Source organism: Carettochelys insculpta, chromosome 7 (genome assembly GCF_033958435.1).
Source record: "Carettochelys insculpta isolate YL-2023 chromosome 7, ASM3395843v1, whole genome shotgun sequence".
NCBI classification, from domain to species: domain Eukaryota; kingdom Metazoa; phylum Chordata; order Testudines; family Carettochelyidae; genus Carettochelys; species Carettochelys insculpta.
Window position 1 is genome coordinate 21982297 of NC_134143.1, and position 12592 is coordinate 21994888.

Here is a 12592-nt window from a genome sequence, read left to right on the forward strand (position 1 = left end):
TTCAGACCTGATCCAAAGGCCATTTTAGTTAATGGGCTTCTTTCCATTAACTTCTCTGGGCTTTAAATCAGACTCATGCTTCCAACATCTTTAAAATATCTCAATTTTTCTCTTACCTCTCTTGCTTGGGAATGAAATGAAACTGGCTATGCTAATTTCTGGTCTTTTAAATTCTGCAAACAACAGAAGTTTACTGTGTAATTCCAATTGATTTTACTAGGAAATAAATGTAAAAACATGCACATATTCTTACTTGCAACAAGAAATATTTTCATTAGAGACAATCTGTGTCAGACAGTTAAAGAATTAGGCAAACTCAGCACCAAACTATTTTAAATCCTCATTAATTTAATTTCCAGCATATTCAATTCTAGCTTCTCTGGGACCAGCTCTAGAAAATATTGTATGTGGTGCTATGCTCAGGTATGTCTAATTATTATACAAGACTCAGTATGATGAATGCAATTAAAATTTAATTCTAAGACAGCAATTATAACACCCTTCAAGTAATTTTTAATCCCTTATCACATTAAGGTTCTCTCATCTAGGAGTATTTGTCTTATTGCTCTCTTGAAAGCCTCTCATTAAACTATAAGCCATAATATTAAACAGCTGAAATTCATCAGATATGCCTGCTACATATCTAGGGGAAAAAAAATCCTCAACAGCAAAAACAACACAATATCCAACCCTGTTGTAACAGCCTGGTAAGAACTGAGAAAGTAGCACTCTCTCACTAGTAGGTTCAAGTTCATCTATGGTACATTAAAGGTGACCATAAATTGGTGGCCTGTGTGAAACAAATTAATGATATTATGGCTAGATTCTAACTGCGAAAGACTACTACTACACTTCACAGCCTTGTTAGGATGGCAAAGTGAGTGGGGTTCTGCAGTTCTGGGACCGGTTCTGTTCAATATCTTCATCAATGATGTAGAGAATGTCATAGAGAATACACTTGTAAAGTTTGTGAATGAGGCCAAGTTAGGAAGGGGTTGCTAGTACTTCATAGGAGAGTCTGAAAATTCAAAATTATCTGGAGTAATGGTCTGAGGTAAATAGGATGAAATTCAATAAAGACAAATGCAAAGTACTCCACTTTAGAATTAAAAAAAATCCATCACACACATATAAAATGGGAATTTACTGCCTAGGAAGGAGTATTGCAGAAAAGGATCTAGGGGATCATAGTGGACCACAAGCTGTATATGAATCAAGAGTGTAGCACTGTTGCAAAAAAAATCCAAACATCTGGGATATATTAGCAGGAGTGTTGTAAATAGTACTGTCAATTAACACACATTAACGCCTGTGATTAACGCAGGTCAGGAGTAAGGCACTAGAACAATTAATTGCAGGTGTTAACTGGCAGCCTTACTACACTTCCTGAGGCCACAACAGGCAGCTGTTGGCAAGAAGTTTGTTGTGGGGAGGTGCTTTGCTCTGACTCTGACATGGGGTTTCATTGCAGGTGCAGAGTGCAGTGGGGAAACTTGAAGAGGGAAGGAGCACCACCAGGGAACGGAGGGGAGCCGAGCCCTGCCTGGTCCAATGCCCTGGGAGAAGGAGGTGTGCAGTGGCTGCTAGGGGTGGCGGAGGCCCTCGAAGCCACCAAGAGTTTTCTATAACTCCCTTCCTTTGTCCTTGGAGCATCCATCACTTGTTCGCAGGCTGCCACATCCAGCCCCAGCCTCTGGCTGCTGGCACTGGCTGTGGAAAGCAACAAGGCAGGTGGATGGTGCCAAGGGGGGGCAGGATGGGGCCCTGCCAGGTGGCCCTGCATCTCCTCTGCTTGCTGCTGTTGCTAGAAGCTGCCTGAGCCCAGGACAAGCCTTCCTGCCATGGAGCCTTCATGCTGGACAAGTGAGGTGGGTGGTGGGCACTAGGAATGGGATGTGTGTGTGTCTGTCTCTGACTGGGGCTGTAGGTGGGGTGTTTGTGCATGTGTCTGTGTGGGGGCGTATGTGGAGTATGTGCTTCTCTGTGTGGGGCTGTATGGGGTGGCTCTGGAACAATTTGCATGGTTGAGGTATTGAGTGTCATTGAACCAATCTGTAAATCCTTTACGTGATGAAACTACTTCAAGCCTACACCCCCCAAGACTTCTAATTCCAGCGCCTGTAGGGCTAGCTAGGAGTTTGTCTCTTCCTGGGGATACATGTATGCGTGCATGGGGGTGTAGTTAGTGTGTATGTGGGTAGGATGTGGCTGTCTGTATGGAGTGTGGTTGGAAGGTTTGTGATTACAGGGGATGTGAGCTGCTATATGAGGATATAAATGGTGTGTCTCTGTATTGGGGTGAAACTGGGACATGTGTCTCTGTATAGAGGTATAGCTAGGTCTCTCTCTCCCTTTGCAAGGGATATGTTGTGAGTGTAACAGGTGAGGGTGTGGAGGTAGGGTTGGTGTCTGTGTGTGGAGTACAGATGAGATGGTGGGGTTGCATCTATGTGTGGAGGAGTATGGGGGAGGGGGTCAGTGGATGTGCCTCTGGTGTTGGTGCCCATCTGCCCATATTGTGGGATGTGCATATCTATTTTGAAATGTAGTTCAGGGGGTGTACTTGGTGTGTGTGTGTGTCTGTCTCTCTCTCTCTCTCTCTCTGTATGGAAGTGTACAGCTGCTGTACAATTAATCACACAATTAATCATGATTAATATTTTAATTGCTTGACAGCCCTTCTTGTAAGTAAGACAAGAAATAATTCTTCCATTCTACTCCACACTGATTAAGCCTGAACTGGAGTGTTGTGTCCAGTTCTGAGCGCCACAAATCTTGGAATGATGTGGACAAATTGGAAGAAGTCCCAAGAAGCGCAACAAAAATAATTAAATGTCTAGAAAACATGACTTACGAAGGAAGATTAGAAAAAAATTCTAGATATTCTGGAAAAGAGGAGACAGAGGCACAGGATAATAGTTTTCAAGTATCTAAAAACTTGTTACAAGCAGGAGGATGAAAAAATATTCTCCTTAAACTCAAATAAAAGAGTGTTCAAATAAAACAACTATCTAACTACTAATTGTCATGCTTCATTAAGATGTTGGATGTAACTGGGCATAGAGCGTAAACAACCCTCTTACCTCTAGAACTGGTCCTTCCCCACTGAGGTTAGGCACGCTGGTGTAGTAAATTGAACTTTTACTACCCACACCATACTGCTTTTAGGCATAAATAGAGGAATTAAGGTTACTTGGGCTGTCAATATGGCACCTTTTCTGAGCACTGAAAATCATTTTGAAAACTTAGAAACTGTGCTTATTTGTCTCCTTTCTATTCTTCAGCTCTGCTTGATTTCAGAAGGTTATGCGCTATTGTGGAGGCCTGTTCTGTCTTATTTTTGCCTTTTCTTTTATATATTTTTCTATAGCTCACTAATGAGATTCCCTGCAAAACTGTCAATGTAAGATAATTAAAGATGATGCAAACACTGCAATTTTTTCTGCTGATTAAACTTAAGACTCATTAGCTATAAACAATCTCCTTCAGAGTGATTTCTTCACGCTTCATCCTAATATGTAAATTCTGTTTATTCATCTTTGTGTCTAACAAACCATTTTAAAAGCCCCCTCGTTTTCTTACGGTATTAGCCAACAGACCTGCATTCTGTCCTACTTACTCCATCCAAAGAAGGGCGGGAGGCTCCAAGCTAAAGAGTACAACCAGACTGCTAGCAGGATTATCAAAGCTTTCTTCTTGGACATCACCACAATGGAAGCCAGTGGTCGTGTGATCACAAAATATCTGTCCAGTGCAATTGCCATCAATGTGATCATGGATGTGATGCCAAAAAGGGCTCCGCAGAAGGCATACAACTCACAACCTTTCAATGTAGAGTACAACAGAGTTAACTAACAGATTTAACCATCCATGACAACTATATCAGTAGTATCTAATGGGAGACCATTTATGCTGTAATCTCAGCCTGGTTACGCATTATCTAATTACTATCAGAATTCTGAAGGCAAAAGGAAGTTCACTTTTCCAACAGCAATATACTTTCCAAGCTGGTGGCTAGTCGTGCTAATTGTATTATCCACGGATATATACTTCAAAGGTTTGCTCATCTTTATAGCTCAAGACAGTGACTTAATATATATTCACTGAACATTCACTTTTCAACTTTTGATGTTTCTACTGAGAGCATTTCAGAGATCCCTTGGCAGCTCATTTAGCTTTAATTGTATTCTAACTCTCAGGGAAAGACCTGTTTTAGTTACAGTTATTTTTATAGTTACTTAGATGTCATGGAGCAACTCGTATCCCAAGTTGATGAGGTCTGCATAGTTTCACTAAATAATTCAGATAACAGATTGGTTGTCTGTTGTTTGCTATTTGTGGAATATGATTGGTCACAGTTTGTGTTCTGCTGTTGCACAAAATGACAAAATTTTTTAAAAATGGAGAATGAGTGATGAATAGGAATGCATATATGCACATATGTGAAATGTTTGAGATGCATCAAAATTTTCATTAATATTTGCAATTCTACAACACCCATAAAGCATATATTCATCAATATATTTGAAAGTCTGCTTTTAATTACTCAGCCAGCTCTGACAGTTTATACATCCATGTATAGTCTTTTCAGCTTCATAGCACGAAGAACTGCAGAAACAAACATTATATGCTTAATTTAATGAGCAAGTCAACAATAATCATCTTGTTCACCTCCCGCACAACATGCATACAAGATATAATCGCAGTAAGAGAGAGGAGCACTTTCATGGATATTGTCACATTGTAGGATTCACAAAGGTATTTAGATACCTAACGCCCACTGAATTCACCTTCGTGAATCCCACCTAAAATGTCTTTATTCCATAGATTTACTTAGGTCTTATAACAGATGGGCCTGACTATTGGCTGTATGTGAGCTGGATGTTTGTCTCACATGGAGGTGAAATCCTGTCCCCACTGAACTCCTGGAGGACTTTGCCATTGATTGATAAGGAGCTAGGGTTTCACCTAAAATCTGACTTTCTGGTGTGGGTTGGCAGAGTGAAGGGAGAGCTCACTGAGGGAGCACACAGCTTTGAGCACTTGGAGACTCAGGAATGGGTCTTTAGACAAGACAGATTAACATGGTTTAATAAGCAAGGATTAGACACAAAGTAATTTTTTTTAAAAAGGTAACTGATATGCATTAAAAAACAGTCAAATGAGGGAGGGAGTGGGGGTAGGTACTTCATATGTACATTTTTTTTTAAAAAAACCAAACCAGTTCCCATTTTCTATCATAATCGCTTCCGTTGGTGTTGTATCCTCTTCTCCCACCTTTTACTTGGCTTTGTTCTCATAGACTGTAAGCTCTTTGGGCCATGGACTGTGTTTTCCTGTATGCCTCCCTCTCATCTCATACATTGTGGGTGCTGCTATCACATAAACTGCAATAACTCATCTTGGACAAGGGACGTTGCCCAGTTAAGATCCAGTGAGTAAAATACGAACCATGTTCACTGACCACACTGAGAATATTTGGTTTATATTTCACTGTAAAAATATGTTTATCACTTTTTCTAACCGCAGAAATAGCCAGATAAAAATTCCATAGTCAAGTAAATTAGTGTCCATGGCAGAGTGGTAGGCTCAGAGCAGGTGCTCCTGTGTCTTATGCCTCTCTGTTTTTAATTGAAGTGTGAGATGATTGTGAGTTACTGTGTGAAGTGAGAGTATACGTTCATTTTTCAAACATTAGAGAAGACTTTTTTCTATCTCACAAGTCTGGCAGTAATGGGATGGGCTTAGTGATATAAATATATTTATGACAAATAGAAGTACGTTATTTATGCTGCAAGTCAAGCACTCAAAGTCAGTAAATAAAATTGCCCATGCAATCCTGATTTCCCTTCAACCTTTTTACTGAACGATACAAAGGTCTTAGAAAGAAAACTATGTGATCATGTAATTAAAACTGTATCATAATGAACATTTACAAAGGGACTGATTTAAGGTCACATAGGCAACCATATGTCTGGCATTTATTAACTTTTTAATGCTTGACTTTACAACCTAAATACCCTTTTTTAAAAATATAGTTTTTAGTATAATTTCCACAGGGTGGGAGGATGTTAAAGGACAAAGATAAAACAAATTCTGATTTATGCATGTATAGCAACATCTCATTGTGCACTTGCCCAAAATACAAAGTCAAACTCATTGAAAACTGTCAAATTTCTGCTGGTATAATAATATATATATATATATATATATATCACTAAAATATAAATAACTCCATGTATAGACTCAACTTTATTCTAAACTTTTTAACAAACTTGGACTGAGTCCTGAATGCTCAAAAAGCTTGAAAGCAAGCACGTTGTATGTGCTTTTGGCATCAGTAACTACAGTTTCACATAGCTTTGGTACTCATACTGTTAGTTATTAACTTGAAATCATCACCATGGCAATGAACTAAATTATCTTTCAGGAGCTACATGTACAAACCTTTCTTGCCAAAAATCCAATGTTTGTGGAGACTGGTAGCGAAGAAAATTGGAGCCTGCGTGATGGACATTAGGAAGTCGCTAATAGCTAGATTGATGATGAACATGTTGGCTGGAGTTCGAAGGCTCTTACTCCTATGGAGAAGAGATCAAAAGGAACATTGCTAAGTGTTAACCTGTGGGAAATTATGCTTTTTCTCTTTGCTGTCTGCAGTGTTACTGTAGCCATGGTGGGCCCAGTATATTAGAGAATCAGGGTGGGTGAAGTGATATCTTTTGTTGGACCAACTTCTGGGTTGAGACACAAGCTTTCAAGCTGATATAGAGCTTTTCTTCATGACCTAAAGAGAGCTGTGTGTAAACTCAAAAAGCTTCTCTTTCTCATGAATAGAAGTTGGTCCAATAAAAGGTGTTATCTCAAGCACCTTGTCTATTTTTCTTTGCTGTGAGCACTGCATCTTCACAGGTATCAGGGAAAAGAATATGTCAAGCTACATCAAACTGGCTTTTGACCTTCCTGATGGGAAACACTCAATAAGACAGCATCATTTGATAGCAAACTACTTAGTTTCTTTGTGCCTTAGTAGAGGATTTCTACTGATTTTGATAACAAGCTCGGAAACAGGAATAGAATATATTATCTCTGAATACTCTGACCTACTGCACCCTATGTCCATGATTAACAGGAAATTAAAGTTGATGTACTCTATGGATTTTCTGGATCTGGGTCACGCAGAGCTGGGGGTTGGGGGAGGGAGGCATTTTCCACTGCTGATGAGATTAACGGCAACTTCCAACTACGGGGATTAAGGAGGCTGAGTTTATACCACATGAAACATTTTATTGTATCTCAACTCCTCTCCATGACAGGCAGTTCGCTGCACCAGGCACTTAGTCTGCAGGGAGCTATTGCCAAAAAATCGTTATATCCCCCACTGCTGTAAGTTATTCGTGCCAAAATAACAGAGTGGCCGGTAGTGCATTTTTACAAACTTATTTGCTATTGAGTGTTCTTAATATCAGTTCTGTCTGATGCTGATTTTTGATTCCACTTGAAATTGTGCCTTTTATTTAATGTCATTAGAGCTTCCTTCTTGAGATTTCAGTCTAAGGCTAGGTCTATGCTAGGCAGTACAGTCTATTTCAGATATGCAATACTGGCTATGGCAGTTGAGTGGCTAAAATCAATGTATCTGAAATCAACTTACCTGACTGTCTTCACTAAGGGAGGTTGACGGGAGCATTTCCCCTGTCGACCTCCTTTGCTCCTTGTGACAGCGATGAGTACAAGGGGCAACTCTACTCTACCAAATGCACAAAATCAAACTCTGGAAGATCGACCCTGACTAGGTCAATGAGCCCTGAAACACAATTGGCCAAATAATGTATTGTGCCTCCTAAGAGCTGGAATATAGAATAGTGGCCCTCAATCAGGAGTCTGGACCGCCTGCAGGGTTGAAAGTGGGTTTTGGGAGGTATGCCAAGCATAAGTGGCATGAGACTCACTGTGTGCCAGGGCAGAAAAGTCAAAGCCCAGGAGCACAGAACTTCAGCCTGAGCCCCCTGTATCCTACCCCACTTCGGGCTGAGGCAAAGCCTGAGCAACTTAGTTTTGTGGTGCCTACTGTGGCATGGTGTCATGGAGTGCAGGGTAATCAGGCCCTGCACCCCATCCACAGTCAGCTGTGACTCTCATGCCTCAGGCAGGGCAGAAGGTTTATTAGTCAACAGGGACACAGCACAGAACAGATTTGTCAGCACAAAAACCAGAAACTGTCAGTACAATCTGTTTTGGGGAGAGGAGGCCCTGGGGGAGGGGTTGCTGAACTTGGGTGCCTGCCCTCCTACGTCTCTCTCCAGCCAGAAGACTGACTGCCTTCCAACTGCCCAGTTCCAATCCAAACAAGCCAGGCCCCTCCTCTCTTCTTTGTCCTGTTCCCCAGGGAACAAAGGTGTCACCTGGTGGCTCACACTACCCCTAGGCACTGATGCTGGGCACAGGGAAACTTAGGAAAATGCAGCCTCGCCAGGGAAATAAAATCCTCACACCTCACTTTGTCACACAGGGGATCTCAGGGCACTTGCTCTGTTTGTACTCCTGGCTGTTGCATGGAGGAAAACAGTGGCTATGGCACAGTTGGGCAGTGGGACTTTTATGGCCTGTTGGGGGTCCTTAGAAAAAAAGGACTGAGAAACCAGGGCATAAAGGTGTATTCTGGGAGCATCAGAATGTTGGGCAAATAGTCTTTTTTTTGCCCTTAGCATCATTCAGAGCTGCACTAGGGCCACTCAATTTCAGTCACTCCCCTCCAGCCCCTGACACAAAGCTTTAGGAGTTACAAAGCTGTCTTGAGAGGTTCAGTTTTTCCAGAGAAACTGGCAGGTGTTCCCTGCACGAGCCCACAATCACCAGTTTCAATGCAGGGTTAGGGGCAGCAAAATATTCAGTAATGGTTTCCAAACCAATTCCTTAGGCAATTGCTGGTTTGTTATTGTTATACAACTCCTGACACAGCATTGGTGAGAGTGGGTAAAATCAGCTCTGCAATTCTACTCCTGTCTCTGCACAGGCCTCAGAATTTTAGACAGCTCCAGGGAGATACATGTCAGCCAGCCCACCTTTCCCCTACCACAGACACAGCTGCTGTTGCCAGATTATCTGCTAAGCTTCCTCTTCCAGAGTGGGGCACACCATATACTGTTCTAGCCTTTTCTCATCTGCTGCTTTCTTTTTGCCCCAGCCTGTTTAGCACATGATAGCATATGTCTCGGTGAGCAGGCGAATTCCCAAACACCACAGAAAGGTCAGTATCTACCACATGCTCTTGTTCAGCCTACTTAGTACAGGTGGAAGTGTATGATCTGAAGGACCTGACTTTTGTTCTGAGCAGAGCAACCATATGACAGCTGAGTGAGCTGCTCCATTTGGGGAACAAAAAGCAAATCATTGACCTGTTCCTGCTCAGCCCACTAGCAGGAGGAGGGGAACAGCCTGCTGGAAATTTCTCCACAGGGGAAGGAAGTATGAACATGTTCTTGCCATTTTTGTTTTGTTGACTTTTGAGTGTCAACACAAGATTTGTCAACAAAACTTGTTAGTGTAGACATAACAAAAGAATGAATTCAATAGGTCTCCACATTTTGCCAGCACAGAATTCAGTGCAGGAACAAAGCCCAGAATTCCAACACGTATGCTTCCATGCTTCCACTTTATGCAACCATAAAACTGCACAGAGGCACTCAGGCACTTACAGGCACTCAGACGAGAGGCTCACAAAATGGTTATTCCAACTTGATAGTCTATGAAACATAACAGAAAATAATGGAAGGAGATTGTTGTAGTTCAGGGCCTCTGCACTTGTGTTTCATTTCTGGAGACCTGCGTTTCTGTCCCAGCTGACCATGATACTTCCAGACTGAACTGTGTTATTCATGTCAGAAGATAGGCTGTCTAAGCAGATCTGCTAGCTTTCTCCTCAGACTACTATCAGCGTATTGCCCATTGTTATAAGTTATCACACATCTCAGAGCAAGCATGGTTTATTCTTCAGAGAAAAGCATCACAGAGAAAACATAGTAAAAACAATAAGGGTGTGTCCACACAAGCCCCCTCCTTTCAGAAGGGGCATGTTAATGAGGGAGTTCAGAAGATGCTAATAAGGGGCTTCCATGAATATGCAGCAGCTCATTAGCATAAAGGTGGCCGCGGCAATTCAAAAGTGCCGCTTTCGAATCATGTGCCGCCTGTGTAGCCAGGGGCCTTTCAAAAAAAAACCCCAATCTTCGAAAGCCCCTTCTTCCCATTTGTTTTGGGAAGAAGGGTCTTTTGAAGATTGGGGGTCCTTTCGAAAGGCCACTGGCTACATGGGCGGCACGTGATTCAAAAGTGGCACTTTTGAATCACTGCAGCTGCCATTATGCTAATGAGGTGCTGCATATTCATGGCAGTGTCATGAATATGCAGCACCTCATTAGCATCTTCTGAACTCCCTCATTAACATGCCCCTTTTGAAAGGAGGGGGTTCATGTAGACACACCCTAAAAAAACTAGCATGCATGATAAAAATGTTTACCGTGTTAACCTGGGGGTTTCTGTATTTGAACTTTCAAAAGAGGATACTCATGAACGAGAGTGTATCTGTATCAGTATCTATCAATTCACATTGTATCAATATGTTATAGTATATATAGTACATTAATACAACGTGAACTGGTAGATACTGATACAGATTGACTCTGTCTCAGGAGTGACCTCTTTTTTTGAATATTCAAATATGGTAACCATCAACGTGGCCTCTGGAAGGAGATGTCCTTCAGTGCCCCACCCAAAGGTTTTCATGTGGTTTTTATTTTATTGCTCCCTTTGCTCAGAACAAGAACCCAAGTCTTGTGGGGCCTTAGTAGGCCAACATCCTTCCAACCCTTTCCTAAGGATTGGATCCCTCTATGGACCAGAAGTCCAGCCCATTTGCTGGATCTCAAAAAATATCTCGAGTCAGTTTTCCAACATGTTGTTTATCCCAACGTCCTTTAGCCACTGGTCTCTAGTATCCAGTTTGAACTTTTGAAGAGACTATGAATAGGTAAATGGCCTTCAAAGGGAAGATATCCAGTGGGATTACATTGGCATTAACTTTTCACATACATGCAATTTCACAATCCCACATAAACACTTGTATTTTAAATATAAAGGATCCCAAATATATTCAGCTTAATTCAGTAAGGTTCAACATAATTCAAAAATGTTTATTGAGAATGTTGCTTAACTCTCACAGGTAGTTGTAACAAAGATCTGAGAGATTGCATTGTCTGCATTATCAAACCCCTAGCAGCAGATTCTCTCTCACCTTTCATTAATGCCTCTTTCATACACAAATTAAGGAATACCAGGGGATGGATCTGGATTACTTTGTTGTACAGCTCATTAGTTTGTATTAGTACAGTACACAGACCCACTAGCATTAAAGTCTATCCACAGGAATATTTAAAATACAGAGAACAAATGAGAGGTATTGGTACCTGCAGAAAGCGTAGATGACAAGGAAGTTACCCAAGGTTCCGGTGATCCCCACCACCAGAATGACACTTCCAATTGTGTAGTGGGCATGGTCTGGAACATCCAGGGTAGGGAAGGCATAAGGAACATCCTGCACCGTCATTTCCTACAGAGTAAGCAGGAATTCATAAATGCGCAGAGATATTACTCTGAGTGAGCTAGCATCTGTTGTTCCTCTGTGACATGAGAGGGATACAGGAAATCAAAAGCTGGATAAAAATCAACACTTTGGCAAAAATTAATCCCTTTCAAATTACATTTGTTTATACTCCTCTTTTGCAAATAAAAATGCCAAGCATGGTTGTATCAGCAACACTTAATCAAGGGCCATTTTTTGTTTTTACTATCAGTTTAGTGTTTCAGAGAAAGGAAAATATAAAAGAACAAACAAAGAACAAAATAAAATACTTAAAATTTGACAGAAATACACTGGGACTCTTCCCGTTGACTTCAAGGAACACTGTAAATAATGTCAAGTGTGTTCTGTATAATTTTCACCCTATGAAAATTTCAGTGCCTGTGGTAAAGCCTGATTTCTGTTATTTCCTTAAATCACTGGCTAGTTTTCAAATAAATAGTCAACACTCTACACATCTTAAGTGAAAATGGTAAATTCAGTGGATTACCACTTGTTTATTCAAGACTTCAATAAAGTAGATATTTGGTTTCTCCCACTGAATAACCAGCACTGAATTACTAATTCCATCAAGACATAATTACCTTGCAGTATTGAACAACACCATTCCTCACAGAATAAATTGAGACTTCAAATAAAGCATTTTTAAACTTTTGTATTAGGTACAAGTTCCATTTTTAACATGAATTGAAATGGCTGAACAAGAGCCTTTTTTTATATAAGGATCCCTGAGGGGACATAATTCTTACCACCTGTATATTTTAATTTGCTTTCTGTGGCATCTCATAAGAACATAAGAATGGCCATACTGGGTCAGACCAAAGGTCCATCCAGCCCAGTATCCCACCTGCCGACAGTGGCCAATACCAGGTGCCCCAGAGAAGGAGAACAGAAGACAATGATCAAGTGATTTATCTCCTGCCATCCATCTCCTGCCCTTGTACTGAAGGCTAG

The 12592-nt window shown here is 41.1% G+C and overlaps 1 protein-coding gene across 1 annotated transcript in view; it reads right to left on the minus strand.

Moving 5' to 3' along the window:
* Nucleotides 1–11605, minus strand: part of OPN4 (opsin 4) — a 33205-nt gene extending 21600 nt beyond the window's left edge. Inside the window, exons 1-3 of the mRNA XM_074999581.1 lie at nucleotides 11466–11605; nucleotides 6448–6581; nucleotides 3620–3823 (exon numbers count right to left, since the gene is read on the minus strand). Coding sequence (XP_074855682.1) covers nucleotides 3620–3823; nucleotides 6448–6581; nucleotides 11466–11605 — 478 coding nt within the window. The remainder of the gene's footprint in view (nucleotides 1–3619; nucleotides 3824–6447; nucleotides 6582–11465) is intronic.
* Between the last annotated feature and the right edge of the window lie 987 nt (nucleotides 11606–12592).